This window comes from Dromaius novaehollandiae, chromosome 17 (assembly GCF_036370855.1).
Source record: "Dromaius novaehollandiae isolate bDroNov1 chromosome 17, bDroNov1.hap1, whole genome shotgun sequence".
Taxonomy (NCBI): Eukaryota; Metazoa; Chordata; class Aves; order Casuariiformes; family Dromaiidae; genus Dromaius; species Dromaius novaehollandiae.
In genome coordinates this window covers 8,021,050-8,040,121 of record NC_088114.1, presented here as the reverse complement: position 1 = coordinate 8,040,121, position 19,072 = coordinate 8,021,050, and the positions used below count along the sequence as shown (strand labels likewise).

General features: G+C 44.9%; 1 protein-coding gene across 2 annotated transcripts in view; it reads left to right on the top strand.

The window, feature by feature from the left end:
• The window catches only part of GALNT9 (polypeptide N-acetylgalactosaminyltransferase 9), a 221,812-nt gene that overhangs the window by 178,939 nt on the left and 23,801 nt on the right, over window positions 1–19,072 (top strand). For both annotated transcript variants that reach the window (XM_064522068.1, XM_026095321.2), the window contains one exon: window positions 17,980–18,165. In XM_064522068.1, the coding sequence (XP_064378138.1) occupies window positions 17,980–18,165 (186 nt within the window). The remainder of the gene's footprint in view (window positions 1–17,979; window positions 18,166–19,072) is intronic.

Below are 19,072 nucleotides of genomic sequence, written 5' to 3'. Positions count from 1 at the left end.
AGAACAGAGAATACCATTCCCTTGGATCCCGGCTGCGTACTTAGTATTCCCACTTCTGTCAAAATGATGCAGGGTTGCAACTGCTGTTATTGAAAGTGCTTAAAGCAGACTGCATCATTTCGAGCTGCCCAGATTACAGGGCGTTTGGGTAAGCGGCTCAGCTGGGCAAGCGCAGGGAGCGATGATCTCCAGGGATGGGGAGCGCAGGGGGCAGAAGGAAAGAGCCGGGGCTGACACAACGGCCCCGGGGAAGCTCTTCCCCTAGCCCGGCCCGAACAAGCCCCGTAACCTGCCGCGGGGGCTCAGCAGCGGGACGCGTGGTGCTGCGGGGGCTCGGCAGCGGGACACGTGCTGCCACGAAGCCCGTTGCGCTGCCGTGTGACGGGGGCTTGAATCACTCCTGAAGCGCAGCATCCGTCACGCGGTGACGCGGTCGCTGGGCATCACTCGGTCCTGGCGCGGGGCCGTGACCGAGGTGGTCAGCCAAGGCGGCGGTGGCGGCGGCACGGGAGGAGGAAGGAGCCGTTGCCATCGCCTGACAAGGCGGCTGATAGGGCTGGAATTCCTCGGAAAATGCAAGCGGTAACAGCAGCAGAGCGTGTAAACGCTGACACAGGGCAACACGGCCGGGTTTTGATACAGTGGACGCTGCTGTTAGAGCTAGCGGAGAAATCCCGGAGGGCCTGGACTGTGGTTATTGCTTTTGTCTCATTTCATCTCTGCAGAGGTATTACCCTGCCTGTGACAGCCTGGCTCTGAGAAAAGATGGAAAGAGATTATTCAGAGGCAGCAGGACAGACGAGAGGATTGTAATCCGTGTTACTCACAGCAGAGTTGCTCCAGGGCAAAATTAAATGAACTGAAAGTCCAGAAAAGTGCCTTCATAAAAATGATTAGAGCTATATTTTTTTCAGGTTCGTGTACAGATGATAGGCAAAGCAGTGCAGCCCCAGTAATTGCTTTTTACCATCCATTCTGTTTTACCAGAAAAGGTTTTTTAAGGTTGAAAAAGAAGAATAGGAAAAACTCTTGATTATTTCTTTGGCAGCCCAAAATATTTGCAACAAAGGCTCCACAAATAATAAAACTCGGAGCTCTATAAATGAGCACTTGTGACCCAGCAGGGATAAAACACATCAGCCATGTGATGAAAGACTGACTTAATCCTTTGGCACTGTCTCTTTCAGTTCTTGGAAATCCAGGCCTTAATGAAGCAAGGTAGTATTTAATGACTTCTACTAGCTTCCAAATATCAAAAATTAGTGGAGTAACAGCGGTGTGGGGTTTTTTCCTTTTTTTTTTTTTTTTTTTTTTTTTTTCGTCTCAAGCTGTAGTTGAAGTTGGAGTAAAACTATAGCAGCTATCCAGGAACATAAACTGCCATAGATCATTAAGTAAACTATATTTATTCTAACACAATATTTTCTGGTCATATCTGACATCCTCGTGCATTCAGTTTTGTACTGATCCCTGTATTTGACTGTTACACAAAGCTGGCTCTGGCTTGCTCTGTTAGATACCAAAGTCAAGCAGGGCCATGCTTGTGAGCATGTATTTGTGCTGCTTTCAGAATAATCCTGTTTAATGTGTGCAGCTATGTATAACGCACAGGGACAAATCCTTTGCAGGGCCAGGAGAGGGTGAATAGGGACGGGACAGAGGGATGTTCATGCTCTGAAGTCCTCCCCTGACTGCCTGTGGGGAGTCTGGGCAAGGTACAGAGATGTTCCAGCTCTCCTAGCTCTTTCCAGGGTACAAAGCTCACAGAGATGATGGAATTTCATAAGAAGGGAGTCGTCAAGAGGTGGTATGATTAACTTCTGTTTTCAGTTCCTGATGTACGAAATCGGGATGCCGTTCTCCCTGCCCACAGCGGATGTCTGTAAATCACTCTTGGGTGTTGGGATGAAATTCCCTATGTAAGAGCAAGGAAAGGTGATATGCAACATTTCTGAACTGTGCTGAGCTCCATTGTGTGGTTGTGTCTGAGGGCTGGGACGGAGCTTCTGCCGATGACCTGGGTGCTAGATGTCACCAGGTGGTCCACCACGGAGGCAGTCTGACCCAGGAGGCGAGTTTGGGTGAAATGCTTTCAGCTGTAGATTACCCATCTCTTAGATTTAGCAAGAAGTGGTAAGTCCAAGGTGGAGAACATGGACTTGGTTCAAAGCATGGGCTTTCTCATACCTCGGTTGTTTTCAAGACTGTCTCTGACTTGAAGGGTTTTTAAAAATCTGCTCAGAGCACAAGTTTGATGTGAAGTTCCCGGCATAAGGCTTGAGAATTATGGTTAATGACTTAATTAAAGAAGTTATAAAAATGGCAAAGGGTAAATGTCAGTGTTTTCTTTGTAATCAAATAATAATCTTTTATTCCATAATGGAACAGCAATTTTCCAAATAACTTTTTGAAAAATAATATAAAAAAGTATTCTGTATGTGAAGTCATCTATTGAGAGAGGGAGAATCCATGAAACTTTTTTTAAAAATGACACATTCTCCACAATAATATCATATTTGCCGATTTTGTTGAAACCAAATATTTTGCTTGACCTGAAATGAACTTTGTTTTTGTGTTTTGAGTTGACAAATGCCTTGAAATGCCAAGCACATTTTTGGTTCAATTTGAAATTATATCTGTATCTATATATATGTATTTAACTTTTAGAAATCTCTTGCAAACAGAGAACATCCCTTATTTGCTCAGCACTTTAATAACACAGGACACTATCTTCCCAATAAGCTGAAGCTAATATTTACAGTGTTCAATTCTGAGGACATTTTTAGCTCTTGGGGAAAATATTGCCAGATGTGTGTGTGTGTGTTTCCACATTCTTATGCTAGATGGAATGTGTCCTACTTAGTTTAGGGAATAAAAACATGCCTAATGAACTCTTTTATATGTCACCATCAATACATTTCTGTTGGTGACATTATACAGCAGAACCAAAGAAACCAAGACTAAACAAAAAAGCCTCCAAACAGAAGAGTTTGTGAACTAAAGCAAGCCTTAGTCTAAATCTCTGTAATTGGGAATGTAACTGGTCCCGAAGAACTGAAATGAGAAGAGCCACGACAAACCTCCGTCCGGTGATACACCCAAGTTCAAATTTCCCTGGAGACACAACAAATAAAGCTACAAACGTGCCAGCCTGCTTTGCAGTCGCAGGATTTGGAGAGTCTCTGGGCAGTTGCCTAGCAAAAGCACAAACGGCTTTGTTCTTCTTTTGCCTCTTACCCAAATCTCATCCCCTCACCAGCTCCGTAGGTGATGTGTTAAGCTGTCTGTTCACACGAAGTAGCTTAGTTAGTCAGGCGCTTCACAGCCTGTGAATAATGTTGTTATCTGCCCATTAATAGCAGCAGTGGAGCATTTAAGCGGAGTGAATGAGCAGGGTGTAATAGCAGTTTCTGCTGTTGAAATTCCTTTTCGCTGCCTTTGTCCCTTTACTGCAAGGTGTCCAGCAGCTGTTCCAGCTGTGCACTGTCCTTTAGTCAAACCGGTGAGGTTGAGAAGTGTGGGGGAACCTGGCTTTTGGGCATTTTTCTTCAGGTTCTACATGCCGTGTGGGTGGCTGCCAAGGGTGGCTGTGCCTAGGTGAAAGGTTGGTGTAAATTAGTAGCATGGTTTTCAGCCTTCAAAGACGTGATTCAGCACCAGAGTCAGCCTTGGTCAATTCTCACTTTCTCCTTACCAGGTAGCTTGTTGCAGTCGTTCGTGCCTCTTCAGGCAACTTCCTAAAGCGCTGGGAGGTTTGTGTCTTCCCCAGAAAGACACTCGTAAGCGTGGGTTTGTCAGCTAAGTAAATAAGCGTACCCAGCGGAAGTCATGCTCACTTACATCTACCTCTTACATCGATTAAGGATCTGGCACTTATCTGTGTGAAGCAGGACTTCATCTGAATGCAATAATCATTTATTAATTTGGGGAGCACTTGTCTCTTCCAGCCAGATGATCTTGTCTGATATAAGCAGATGACTTTTTTTTTTTTTAATATGAATTACATGTTTAGTTTGCTGTGCTGATTCGGGATGAGTGTGTGGGAAAGGATGTCTGGAACCGCAGTAATGGTTTGCTATGACTTCTGCTAGCTAACTCTTTTTTCATTGCTCACCTCTGACGGTTTAACTCCCAGAGAGCAGTTTGCAGAGTACACTATACCTCCAGCTTGAGTTCTGCTATAAGAGTACTAGAGCCAATGCTCTAGTGTAGCGTGACCAGGCTGGCTGTTTTCTGCACTTAGGAGAGATGGCTTCACACTGTTCCTTACAGCTGTATTGTCTGTGTTGCACACTTAAAGTACTAAGACTTAGTGAGATTTATAGAACTATTAAGAATGAGCAATCAGGTATATCTCCTGGATGATAATATTCATAGTTCCTACAAGTGCTCCCTTGGGAAGATCATAGAGGAGGAACAAGGAAGGATTAAATGCTTTGAAAAACAAGAGTGCTCCCCACACCATCAGTACGTCTGCAGGTCACAGCTGCCAAATTTGCATTTAAAGAGTATGCTCCCAAGAGGTGGGAACTGGGCCAGCTTCCCAGATGCTGAAATTCCAGCATCAGAACTCAGCGAGCTGCTTTTGCCCAGTTCTGCCATTTTTCTTCCAGCTACTTTTTTCTTTCTGTTTTCCTCGTTGGTGCTGTGCTGCTGAAGGTGATGTAGCAGAGCTGTGGGGAACTCGCACCTTGAATCTCCTGGAGCTCCTTCAGCCGTCCTAAATGAGCATCTCTGCTGGCTACGCGCGTCTGCTGATTGGGTACGTCAGGCGCCAGCACTTGAACAAATCCACCCTTTTGTCGGCCGTCCACCGAGGGGCCAGCTGCAGAAGTGCCGTGGCTGTGACACCCTCTCCGGGGCCGCTGAGCTCTGTGGCTTTCTGGCAGTATTATTTTGTGCCCTTTAGTAACACTGAATCACTGTGACTTCTCATAACCACATTCAAAACTGAATTCAAGCTGAGACCCCAGATGTTTTCATGGTCTAAAATATTAGTAATTAATTTGAGTTTGTAGTGTTTCTGCATTAGAGGAGGCTTTTACTTTAATAGCCTTTGTTTGAATGTATTATTCTAAGCAGATCAGCATGCTAAAATTTGCATTGTAAAAGATTGTTTTGGAACAAAGCAGGATCTAATGAGCATATAGTAAATCCCTTGGCTCTGCAGTGGAGTCACAATAAGCATAATAGGTCTCACTGAGTGAATCCCTAGCAGCCTAAAAGCTTTTTTCTTTAAAATAAAATAGCAACCCTGCAGGATTTAGTGCAGACAATATGCAAAGATCATCTAAAGGACTGTTGTGGAAGGAGAAAACAAATGACGACAACTCCACTTAGGGTCCTTTGAAAGGACCCTTTGTGATCACTTCATTAGACAATCTGTTTCAATATTTTTTTTATTCAAGAATGACTTTATTGTAATGAAAGTGTCAATAAATTCCACTCTTTTTTTTCCTCCCTGTGGTTTCAGCTAAAACACCAGGAATCATTTTATCATTTCTCAGACTTCTTACTGGAGGTTGAATATGCAGTAAGTGTTATTCCTTTAGCGAGGGTGAAGGTGCGAGCTAATGGTATTACACGAGAAAGCTGAGAACACACTCGAATAAAAGGTGAACAACAACAACTTCGTCTTTTCCTTTCAGCCAGGGTTAGCTGGGGTGACGATGGAAGAGATGCTGTTAGAGGTTCTGGCTAGTTCTAGGCTAATGTGTTTGCCGGCCTATTGGAAAAGGCGCCCTTTGAATTACATTCTTGCTGTCTGCCCTTTCTGCAAGGATAGAAGTGGTTTACCTCCCAGACAGGGAGGGGCACCTTTTTGGGGTAGGCACCCAAAATCATGTGGTAACCCACCTCATTTGCCATTTTGAAGAAAGCTAATTGAAATGGGATTGTTGAGATGGAATTGAGCACGTGTGCTGATGTGACTGACTCCAACCTTGGAGTATAGATTTCTCTCTTCCTTTCTCCCTGAGTTCAAAAAGTTTAAACTTGAAATCTGATGTTACAAATAGACCAACCCTAGAAGTTTCAAATGTGGATGTTTTAATTCTAGGACCTGGATTTGATGTAGGGCCTTGAATTTGGTTCTGAGTTGGAGGTCCGATTTCTGCTCTAGTTCAGTCAGAAGAAATAATCCCCATTCACCTGAAATACTAAATTAAAACAGGAAGGGGATTGAAATGTAGTACAGCTCTTCCCCTCAAAAGCCCAAAGGCTGGAGCCAGTCCCCATTTCACCACAGATGCAAAGCCCAAACCTGAACCTAAACTAGGTGCATACAAAATATTTCCTCAATACAAGCCAAATCTAAATATGACATCTATGGCTTGAGCTCTATCTCAGAGATGTGTTAAATCTAGTTCCGTGATGGGATTTAACCAAGTTTGGTCCTTTTCACTCACCATTTCTTTTCCCACGGGGGAGATGAGCTTCATGAAGGAAGGTTGATTTTTGAAGGAGTCTCACTCGCAGTGTACGTACGCTGGAAGCCTTGGCTAGGGCAAGGATCAAATTCACCTATGTCAGCTGTGCCCTGCTGCATTAACTGATACATTAACTACATTAACGTATTTCTCAATACGGAGTCTTGTAAACCTCAGTATAATGAAACTACTAATAGCTCGAAGACATACAATGACTAAGTGTCAGTCGCTATTTTTAGATAGGGCTTTCCAATAGGAAATCAGAGGTTTAGAAAGCTGTATTACAAATATCAGCATGGTTAGTAGATTGAATTCCTCTCGCGTGTTTTTCAGACAGTGATGGAGTGGCTGACTGATTGAGGACTGTGCTGGTCTTGACATACATTAGTAGCAATGTAGAAAGTGGTGACAAGTGTGATCAGTGCAGTGATTTTATAAGCAATGTTTTTTAGAAAGTGCCCCTCTTCTGATCTCTTTGAGTTAGTTTTATACTCTGCAAGAGTTTTAGTCATCATGGAAAAACGTGAGTGCCCACACGTGTCAAGCAAGGCGCCCCTAGCAGGGGTGACCAAGGTCAACCTGCTCCTGGGGCAGCTGGCCGTGTGCTTCAGCCCGGCTTGGGCTGCTGCTGTGCTCGGCCGATCCAGCCTGGAGTTCGCTCTGAGCAGCGCTCAAGTGAGCCCTGGATTGTGGCAGACTGCGCGCTGCTTCTTATGTTTCATAAAATGCTCCTGACTTGACTAGTCAGCGTTTTGAGGGGGTTTGGCTGCAGGTTGGCAAAGCGCAGAGTCTGGCAGAACAGGTATTTCTTGAGGACTGAAATGCTGCAGGAGCTCAGCTGCAGATTTTCTGGTGGAAGCGTAATGTACGGATGGCTTTATCCCTTGCTGAGATCTGAATTTAGAGGGAAATTTTCTCTGTGGTCTTTTGGGAAAAGTGAGAAGAAACAACCTAAAGCAATCACATGAATGAGAAGTGAAGAACAAGGATGACTGGCTGATCTTTAATGCCATTTCATGTGTCCCGTATGGATTGCATTTTTCCAAGGCCTATTTGTTGAATTTTAACAGCTACAGTACAAACAGTGTCTGCAGTGACAGATGTGCAGAAATGACTGACAGTGGTTCTATTGATTTGGGAAAAAGTTGAGTAAATCTGTGAAAAGACAGAAAATTATTCTCATCAAATGTGTTCTTAAAGCATATGTTACGAGCAGCATCTGGTGAGGACAATTACCTAACTAAATTAGAGATACCAAATTGCATTTACATTATGCAAGGGAAAATGTTTAGGGCCTGCAAAAACCAGCGTATCTGGTGCTAGACCGGGAAGAGACATCTGCAGCCTCTTTCAGACTTCAGGAGAATTGGGAGGAAGCGGCGTTATTAGCTGTAGTCTGTGAAGTTTAAGGGCATGTCTCAAAGCGATCTCTTTTCTGTGCCTGTCATTTACATGATGGGAGCTGTTAACTCCTCCTGGAGCATTTGGAGGCTGCCAACATTCGTTCATTTGCTAAGAAAAACAAGTCTTTGAAAATTAAAAGCTTGCCCTTGGACAGCCTGTTCCCATCCCTCGATTCCTCCTCTCCCCTCACACCCTGCTGTCATTTCCCGGCAGTTGCATTACGGAGATTGAGGGTGGCTGAACCGCGCGTACCCACACCCCGGGTCGGCAGCGCGGAGCGTGCCGGCGTCTCCTCACGCCGGGCCACCAGGTCACCTGCGCCGTGCTCCCCGGTAGGCTGCCGTCTGCCATGCCGAGCTCCGCAGCGCGGCCGGAGCCCTCCGCGGAGGGGAGAGCTGCGTCCCTTGGGGACACGCCGCTGAGGCTGGAGCCGTCGGCGTCGCGGGTCCGGGGAAAATTGGGAAATTCCCCGCCGTGGCCCTTCATGCTGCCTGCCTGTGCGGCGTCAGTCCGGTGCGGCTCCTGTGAAGGTTTTGCAGTGTCTGCCCCCAGCCCCATGCGGGTGCAGAGAGGCTGCAGTTCCTTTGCAGCCAGCAACTCTCATTCCTTGCTTTCTTCCCTAGATGTGCTTTTGTCAAAAGCATAATATCCTTTGTAAAATTGTGCAATATATGTGTTTATGGAGATTGGACTAGCAGTTGTAAGTGTACAGGGCATTTTTAATATCGCTTTAAATCCTATCTTTTCCCTCCCATAGCAGCCAGTCTGTTAATTTATCTGATTTATTTCTTTACTCATAAAGTTTATTGCTACAGCAAGATAGCAATTGCTGAGTGCAAGTTTCTCTAGAACATGTTTCAATTTCTTCACTCTTATCTATTTTCTTCTGTAAGAGGGTTAACAGAAGAGCTTTTTCTTCTCGCTGTTGTCACATCTGAGATCTCAGCTGGTTTGAGGTTCTGGGTAACCCTAAAGGAGCATGTGAAGGACAACTTCTAAATTTGCTGCCGAAGAGCCACTGTAGAAGTTTGGGGAGAAAAAGTGCATCACTTGAGTGTCTCATTGCAAGAACATGGCAGTCCCATTGCCTTTTTCCTCAGAAAGCAGTTCATCTGCACATATTAGAAGAGCCTGAGGGAACAAAACTAAGAGGTCAAATCCTAATCAATCCTAACAAATTTTAAAGGCTAGTCAAGTATCTATAAAATGAAGTTTTGACTTTCTTACAAAGAAAGTTTAATTTCTGAATCCACCACGAAGCCTCACGTTAGGTGACTCTGCAAGAGGATCTAACCGTGCCCTTGAAACCCCTCAGAAGAGCTTCAGAAAAAGCAGCCAGCTTCCAGTAATCCAGCATCTGGGCAACTGAAATAAAAATAAATACGAGCACCAAAGCCATACTAGGATGCTGCGGGCCCTCAGCTGCGCGGGGCAGCGGTGCTGCTCTCCGCTCGGTGCTGGCAGAGGCAAGCTGTTCGGTGGGATGACGGCTCTCACGCGGGAGCTTCAGCCCCGCTCCCTCCGCGGCTGCTCCCAGCAGTTTCCCTGTACGCTGCTGTTAGCAGGGCCTGGACTAGTGAAGGGAGCGGCTGTAGCGGAGACGGTGCCGTGACCAGTTGAGCGAGGGCCTGTTTTGGGTCTTTTAATCTGCAAGCGTTGGTGAGAAGGTTGTCTGGTAATCTTTGACAAAACATATGACCTTTGGATCTTCAGTTGTGATGTCTTCCTTTTTGCTGTCCTTTTTTTTGGCAGCTGAAAGTCTCCCTGATGTAAGTTTTGTCCTAGTGTGGAAAGATTTTGCCTCCTAAGTGCACCGCTAGATAGCACAGCCTATTTGGAGAGCTGAGAGTTGGGAATTTTTAAGCCATAGTTATGGCTGCCTTGAAAGATGGTCGTAAAAATGTGGTCCATGAACAAAATGAGATCCTGTGATTGATTTGTGCATTTGATGTGTTTGGCTATGGCAGCTCCCTAGTTTCAAACGGCTTCCTATGTGGAGCAAGAAAACAGGGAGAGAGGGGCACTTTATCTAGCACAGCAGCTTAAACAGGCGACTCTGTAGCCAGCACTGAGAGGAGGAAAGAATATCCAAATATCCATTAAACTCCATTAGAAAAAGGAAAATATCAGGGTATAGATCACTTTGAAATACCAGTTTTCAGATAACTATAGAAACAGTTGATGTCAGAGATGCAGCAGTCTAAGTGTGCTGTACTCATGCTAATTTTTTTGTTTCGAGCACGGGCATTAGAAGAGTTACCACATCTGTCAAGGACTGGAGTTTCACCAGAGAGCTCCTGTGTTTCAGGTAGAAAAAAACTTACTGTCATGTTTCCAGCTTATCCTGAGGAATCTCGTCTGACTTTGACCTTGTTGGTCCATGGCTGACTAGAGACAGGCAGAAACTGTGGTATCATCTCCCTATGCCTGTTTTTAATGTTAGAAGTTATCGTTCTGTTTGCCTTTGCCAAAGTAGGCATTTTCCTGTAGCTTTGCTCTACACGTGGATATTGTGTTTTACCTAGCGTTGTCAGAGGAGATGAGAAGAGCCCAGTGGTACTTGTGGTTGTGAATTTACTACCTGGGCTGTGTGTCTTCCTGCCCTTTGGGTATTGCAGCTTTTGCCAGAAGGTACGTAGGCTTTTCTCACCTTGAGGAACCACAATTTAATGACTCTGTCAGATGTCCTCATTTGGATGGTCGGTCGCAGTGATTTAAGGTGTCTTTTTCTCCATGCCCTCTGCCCTCTGAGAAGGGGAGTGAGCCTGCTGGCCTCCTTAAGATTTGATGGGCAGGTTCTTGAGGCTTTTCCAGCTAATAAATTAAAATGCTTTTGTGGAAAAGGCTATGTTTTGACAAAATTTCCAAATCACTATAAATGCATTTTTTTAATATTGTAAAAACATTGTGTTGTGCTATTTTTGTAACAAAAGTTTGGGTTTTCCATTCAAACTGACCTTTCAGTTTAAAATGTGTTTATATTAAGAGAGCTATTAACACAGACCAAAAAAATACTCAAAATCATTGGTGGTTCGATTTAAGCAAAACATTTTGGGGTAGGGCTTGTGGGGACAGGGGCTGGTGCCGAGGGACCTGTGTATCAACTCATGATAAGATTTCTTATCATGATTTATCATGATAAGATTTAAGATTTTCTTGACAATTTAGGTCAGAAAAATTTCTGGAATACTTGAAAATTCTTTCATGGTAGGAAAATAATTTCTGGTCCAACCGTAGATGCGTGTGGGAGGTCTAGAAGACATTCGCTGCTGGCATATACTAATGAAGCCAGATTAAAAAACAAGCTCACGTTTTCCAGATCACCTAAATGGTGTTGAACAAACAGAGATTAAGTCGTTTCTACAGCCTAAGTAACTACATAAATACGAAAAGTTGTCTTCTAAAAAAAACACTAACTCGATTTTCAAGTTCCTCCAATTGTTTCCAGGCTGCTTCTGTTTAGCTTTTTATTGTGATAGGCTTCTCTTGGTGAACAATCTGGGGACCTTGTTTTTCTGTTGTCTTCCTGAATTTCTTTTGAAATAGTTTTGACAAACTCAATTCAAAGTATCTCAGGTAGGAAAGACTAGGTCTTTGATAGGCTTTGCTTTGAAAATTGGAGAAGAATTGATATTGTGGACTTCTAAGATTTCCTGTGCTTGGATATCATAAAACAGGGATATCTGAGCTGGGAAACACCTTCCGTCCCATCTGTTGGCTGCATGTGCTGTGTAGAAAAGAAAGTCTGAAACCTGAAAGGCTACTTCTGTGTGGAGTTGCTCAGGTGGAGTTCAGAACTGCTTTATAAAACATCAGTCTAGTTCTAGCTTAAGGATGTAGTTTTAAGATGTACTGAACATCCGCCTCGGCTCAGGGCTGCCCCTGGCAGAAACCATTGCAGAAATGCAGAGTACTGCGCTCAGCTGGGCAAGTTAGAAAAGAGGGGATCCTGTTGCCACGTGTTGTGAAGCCGGTTCTCCCCTCTTGCTTACTGCCAAAAGATGGAGAGAGTCATTTTTCCTTTCAGCAAAGGACCGTTGAAAGTGCCATAAGTTCCTGGAAACAGATAAAACCCAGAGCTGCTAGTACACAATCACAATTTGAACAGAGGTCCTCGTAGCACCACCTCCAGAGAGCGTGCTAACTATGAAAAATGGGCTTGAAGTCTCAATTATTGCAAATTTCAGCAATTCCTTAATTTTCCACATTATATTGTGGTCTTATTGAACAAGGGAAAATACAAAGCTGTCTTATAACCACAGTGACTAACGGAGGGGAATGTCAGGAGAGCAGAGGGACGACGAATCAGCGGGTATTTGCGTGTCAGTTGTTGGGAAAAGGAAGATGACAGGATGGAACCAAAGGGTTGAAATGTGAAGGCAGAGAGGGCTCTGTCAGTGAAGAGAGTTAACCTTCTCCTCAGCTGTGCATTCATACCAATGCAATTTTCATTTTTACCCACCGATTTTGCTTTTACTGAGCTCATGTGTGCCAAATGAAATAACTGTACATTAGGCTCAGTGGTACAAAATAATGTCATATATAACACTGCTAAAGCTGTATGCTAAAAAGCATCATAAGAAGGCCACAAAATATTGCAATTTCATTGCCATTTTTGGAAGTAACATGAATCATTTCACTCGCTAGTTTTTTTCTGTTAAAGACCAGAAGGGCTGAATGTAGCATGGGGCGCTTTTCAATTTACCGAGGACTAAGTCCCTGGAGCATAGAGAGTCCTCCAGTAATCGCTGCGAGAGCCCTGAATGGTGCAGCTACCCTGTTGCAAATGGCTCACCTGAGTATTAAATCCCATGATGTTCTTGAGCTCCAACATTCGCACAGCGTGGTGTGACGCTATTGGAAATAGGTCTGCCCCGCGGAGTTGGAGACCACGTCAGCAATGTTCTCACTGTATATTGCCATGACTTCAGAACTGATTAGCCCAGCAGTCCAACCAGCTCTTCATCCCGCTTCAACAGTGACCAGTGCTCTCGTTTGACTTTTTTCGATAAGAAATTGTTTTGTGATCGAAAGACCCAGCCAAGGGTTTTGATGGACTTCAGCATTTCACTTTGTCTCTCCTCCTTTCCTCATTCCCAAAATGTCTGGGTTTTGGTCAAAAGGGTTCTTTCTGAAACTGTATATCCTTTTCGGGATGTTGATAATTTCATCCAAAATACTTTTTTGAAAGAAGAATTGGCTGACAGTTGTTTTAAGAGTTTTTTTGGATTTTTTAGGAAACCAGTATTCTAAAAAATTCCTCAGAAGTGATAGGTTTTGTCAATTCTTTCTTGTAACCATTGCTTCAAAGAAAGATTGAAAGCATCATTCAACAACAAGTAATTATGGAAAAATGTACTTCCTCCAAAGGTTTTTCTTTGCTTTGCAATAATTAAAGCATAGAGATTTATTAGCTCTTAAGTCACGTACCCTATCTTCAAATTCAGGGAACTTCAGTGATGCTTGGCGTAGGTCATGGTAAACAAGACACCATCCTGCCTCAGTTTTGCTTTAATGAATAGACTACGCTGTCCTGTTGACTGGTGTGTGAAATACAGCAAATACTTTTTATCATAGGACAGCCATACCTCAGATGTACAGGAATAGCTAACAATTAGCACCGGTAAATCATTGTAGCACAAATCACAAACATTGTCAGTCAGTGTGTAATTTATCCCTCATGTGGGTACTTGTTCTTAATACTTAATATGTCTGTTTATAGAAAAGTTGATTGAGATAATTAGCAGTAAAAATGCTAAGGTAACACAGCTATGCTTACATTTATATTGCTATCAGTTCTGTTTATAGCAGCCTAAAGAGCAATACTGAAATTAGAAATTAAGTACAATTAGCAAATAAATTGAGTGTCTCTTGGAATTACTTGATCATGTCTTAAAACACTGCACAGTGGGACACTCGTGGAGGCGAAGCGGAGTCCCTGGGCCGCAGCAGCTGCGCTGAATCGAGGAGCACACGAAGCAGAAACCTCCTCATTTCTCTGCTGCTGCTGCCGCTTGTCCACCAAAGCTACTTCTGAGCCCTGCCCGGGGCATTTTGAGCCTGTATCTACCTACCCTCGATGCTGCCTGTGCAGTCGCCCCGGTGCTGCCCTGCGACACAGGTTGCTGGGGCGCACGCTGTGATGCTGGCGAGAGCTTGGGGTTGGGGACGTGCTTCTCCCTGGGGCGCAGAAGGCTGAGCCCACCCATCGGCGTGCAGCTGGGCCAAGGGCGGCTCGGTAAGACCTTGTGACTCCCACTTCTCGGCAAATGGGCCTCGAAACACAATGCGCGCATTTGCTGTCGGTCCCTCAGTGGGAGAGAAATAACTCACGTTGGAAATGTGGTGTTGTCTCGGATGATGAGCCATAGGTACAGAAGCTGGTCTCCACAGATTACCTGAAACATGTCGGTTTGGAGGGACTTCAGCATCATTTCATGCTCACAGTAGATAAAAATCCCTTTGGTGCTTTACACGACCCTCTCACCACCAGTCTGGTAGGAAGTCTGGAGCTCTCATGCATCCCTGTCTTTCCATAGATGGTTTTGTTTCAAGAGTGGTGAGCTGAGGGCCAGACTTTTGAAAGAACTTGGGCATCCGTTAACTCAATTGATAGAAGTTCTTTCCTGTTCGTATTTTTTGTACCTCACTGAAATTGTATTAATCTCCATTAAAAATAGGAGGGGTAGGCTTAATGGTCTCAAGATGCATGGTTTGGCTTTTCCCATCAATAAACTCAGCAAGTAAAGCTCAGGTCTGCATCAGGTGTCAGGGGCATTAGACTAAGACTTCTTGGCAGCTGTGAAAATGAGACCCTGTTTGCCTAAGTTGAGCATTGCTCTGAGAATTAGTGAGTCTGAATTCTCAGAATTTGAAACCACTCAGAAGATGTGGGTTTGAATTTTCCGTAGCTTTGCTTCCCATGGTAAGGCACTTTAAGAATTCTGCTTGATAAATTGCTATATAAATGCATTGCAGCTATTTTTCTTACCTAATTTCATAATTAGATGCGGAAAGAAATGGGCTATTAAATACAGTTAAAAATGGGTTATTAAGTACATAATGGGGATGAAAAGAGGAGGAGAATCCACCAGTTTTGGGGGCAGCCACTGACTCGCCTCTCTCTCATCTGTTTCATGCAGTAAAACCTTCCTCATCCTTTCATCCTTCCTCGTATTTTAGAGACTTCCTGTAATGAAGGGCAGAGAGGCAGTGGTTTTCTGAATCACCCGTGTTTTCTGTGCTGTGCAGGGGAAGGTGCTGGTCAACACTCCTGCTACTTGATTCAGATGCAAGACCTGAGTCTTCATCTAAGTCTTATGTGACTACTCTTAACTGCTGGGTTCTTGGCTGGTTTTGGGAGCACATCCTTGGTTGTCACTACTGAAACCGTTTGATTTTTGCATAAGATTAAGTATTCATTGGGCTGGAGAGGAGGCGGCTTCAGTCTGTGTGTGGCAGTGCACTGAGCTGGGGTGGGAGCCAGGGTCGTGTCCACGCGCCATTGAACAGCCCCTGAGTCTTATGGAGTGAAACAGGAGAAACCTTGCCCGGCCTGAGAGATGACCGGCGATCTAGGAGGCCCGTACCTGGGACGCGAGGAGTGGTAGCGCAGCGGTGTTCGCCGGGCTCTGCGGGGTACCTGCCTGCCGCCTCCCCCCGCACCGCTGTGCTTCGGGTCCCCTGGGAGCGGAAATCCCACCTCGCCCCGGGAAACGTCTCCGTTTGCGTGCCGGGGAAAGCCGTAACCCCCAGCCGCGTCGCCCAGGGTGAACGGGCATCTTCAGAGGAAGCAGTTTCCTCGACTATTTCCTGGCTGTTTCCTTCCCCAAAGCAGGTTTTTTCCCTCTCTTGGGCAGATTTCATCGTCTTCAGGAGCAAAAGGGGGGTGGGAGCAGGGGAAAGAAGTGGCTGGACATGAGCGTGCAGCAGTCTGGACTTGCCGGTGGGCGAATCCATGCCGACTGCTGAGCCCCAAGATCCACATTATCCGCCCTGAGGCTGCTGCTGCTGCCTTTTTTGTCCTGTTTTCTTCAAAGCCGGGTGTCTGAATTCCCTGTGGATTTAATCTGGGGAGAGTTTATCACTGAGAAATAACTATTTGTGTTGAATTTATAGATGAACTAAACTGTTTCCTTTAATGCTGCAGTTTAGTACCTTTTCCTTTTCAGGCTCGCATAAGCACTGGCATTTGAAGGAAATAAATTTGTTGCTCAGATAATGTATTTGCCCTTGGTACCAAAATATATAAATAAAAATTACAAGGTCATTAACCATATCAAGAGAAAGAAAAATGTGCTGTGCATTAAATAGCTGACTCCCAGGACAGGTTGGGCAAATAGCAGTATACCAAAGTGTACTGTTCATTTCCCCTTCTGAGCATGAAAATTAATTCCTTTCTTTTTCTTAGCACTTCCCCTTTGCACTGGAAACCCTCGGCATATGTCAGTCCAAATTTATGAGCAGTGTGGTTTTCAGTGCATTTCATATATCAAATGCAAATTCCTGTGGCCAGTGATTTACTACAGAACTGTTTGGAAGGCATCAAATAAATATTATCTAACAAAGTATTAAAAAAAAAAAACAATCTGGGGAATAGGATTTTGTCTGCCACTTGCCAAGCAATTTATCTTTGTCCCCGTGAAGGCAGGTTATGCGGAGTACTGCCCAGGTATTGCTGTGGGCACACCTTGCTTGGAAATGAGCTCTTATTCTCAGGAAAAGGCAACCCTGGAAAGCAATGGATTATCGCTTGTATATATCTATTATTTATTTTAGCTAGACTGTAATACCAGGTAGAGACCTGAGGGAACTGAAACACTTCCCCGGCCCCGCGTGGCTCCAGATCTCACTGATCGAGGGAGGCAGCTCCTGTTTCCCACCTTGCAGTCCAGGCAGCTCATAATTAAGGAAAAATGGCCCAGGTTGGGTAGCGCGGTGTCTGGAAGGGTTGAGCGGTACAGTCCCAACTCAGCCACATCCCCGCCCACTCAGGGATAGAGAGAGAAGCGGTTATTTATCACTTCTTGCTGTAGGTATGCTGGGTCGGTGTGCTAAAGGAGTTTGCTCCTTTCTTCGTCACCGGGCAGGTAGGTCCCGCGGTCGTTAGCTGTGGGAGGGGAGCGTGGGGGAGGCCCAGACCACGCACACTCCTCCTCAAAGCTGAGCGGTGACTGCCCTGTTTCTGTGCACGTCACGAAGTGCATGAGCGCTGGCTGGGAAATGGGTTTGCTGGGCGCAGACTGCCCAGTGCGGCAGCAACCGTCGTTGCTAAATGAACGCGTGTTTTGCTTAACAGCCAGATTTGCAGATTACTGTGCCAAGACTCATGCCAAGTCTCAGGGAGGACATCCAAGGGAAGCCCTGCTCTGACCAGGCAAAGCCGGTGCTGGCGTCTCACGGAAGAACTCGGGGCAAAGCCTGTTTGCGTACGGAGAATCGCGGCACTCATAGGGGCCGGATGAGAAAAAGAAGAAAATACTTGACTCTCACTCAAAGTCTAAGTTCCTATAATGAGAAAGTAGATGCGTTTTCCGTGCTTTTTTCTCTTGGTATTGCGTGTGTGGGTAATTTGTTCCTTCTCTTTCCCAAAGGTAACGTTCAAATCCCTGTGTAAAAGGCTCTGGTGTGGAATAGGTCGTCTGAAATGCTTATGCACAGTAGACACGTATCATCGGGTTTTTCTGACAAGCAGTCGTACTTACACTAGTGAAAGGTTGTTAGCTGCTGAGGAGATCTAACAGTAATCCCTGCGTATGCAGTAGCAAACACAGCTAGTTTGATTTTATTGCAGCTTTGGTAACAAATGCCAAACTATATTAGTCCCTAAGGATCACCATCTTGTAACTTGTCTTCTGCCTAATGATTCCAAGAGCAGTGACGTTACGGGGAAGGACAAGGATAGTTACGGCACACGAGTTTATGGGCCTGCCGCAGCCAGTGCCACCGCCTCGGCTGCGCCGGCAGTCAGGGCAGAGGTGAAGGGGTTTCAGTGTCCGAGCAGCTAAATCGGGCGATCGGGCTGAATCGTCCTGCAGTACTTCGGCCAAGCTCAGAACCGCTCTACCTACAGCATCTGAAAAGAAGCAGTCGTATCACCACACACACAAAAAAATTAATTCCTTTATTTTTCCTCAAAATCTCCCAGGTGTGGCAGTGTGGAGGAAGCATGGAGGTGCTGCCCTGTTCTCGTGTGGCACATATTGAACGCACAAAGAAACCCTACAACAACGACATTGATTACTATGCAAAGCGCAACGCTCTGCGGGCTGCTGAGGTCTGGATGGATGACTTCAAGTCGCATGTTTACATGGCCTGGAACATCCCAATGGCAGTAAGTGTGGGCCATCTTACCTCCTGAACAGAGGCAGAAACAGGCAGATAGCTGCTCCTAGTTAGCTCTTTGAGGTGGAGGATATTCCTAAAATTGTATAAGGTGGGCTAAGATTAGGAACAGGAGTGCTTTCATGGTGGTGAATATTCAGTACAGAGAGATCCATCATATAAACATGCTTCCTCAGTGTAGGTTTAGTTGCATGCTCAGGAGTGGTGGCACAGATTTATAATTTAACTAGAGCACGATGTTTCAGGTTTATGCTCTTCCTCAGAAGAAGTCGTTAATTTAGGAAGCCATTAAACTTTGAGGTGTTCATATGCTACAGTGGTGAGGACTACAGAAATGTCCATAAATAAATATCATCATTCATCATGAGACTCAGTAGACCTTACCAACATAAAAAACAAAGTACGCAATAAAAGAATTGCACATTAACTAGCTTTATTGTCTCCAGGCGGAAAGCTGCGATATGGACACATTCTGTTTCTTCCTGTGAATACAAATTGTAGGTGGCACGTGGGGGCCTCTAGGAATCAATGTAATATAAATATTAGATCAACTGTAGATTTAATTTATTACTTTATTTGGTAAGTCTGTCACACAATATAGCTCTGTTGAGCATAATTCTTCAGGGGAAGAGATACAGGTCACCTCCCAGTCAGGTAGAAGCTGAACTGCTGTTGCGTCTTTTAGTGGTGTTCACATTCGAATTATTCATGTGAAGGGGCACAGGGAGAGCAGCTGAGGGGAATCATACTCAGTTCTTTGGGTAATGAAGGGTTAGTTAATCCTTATATGAGGTTTCTGTACAAAGCTGATTGAAGTAAATGGAAACAGGAATAGTCCTATCCGAGTAGGAAAAAATGTCAACCCCGCTGTGTCTTTGTGGATGTTCACAGTTATG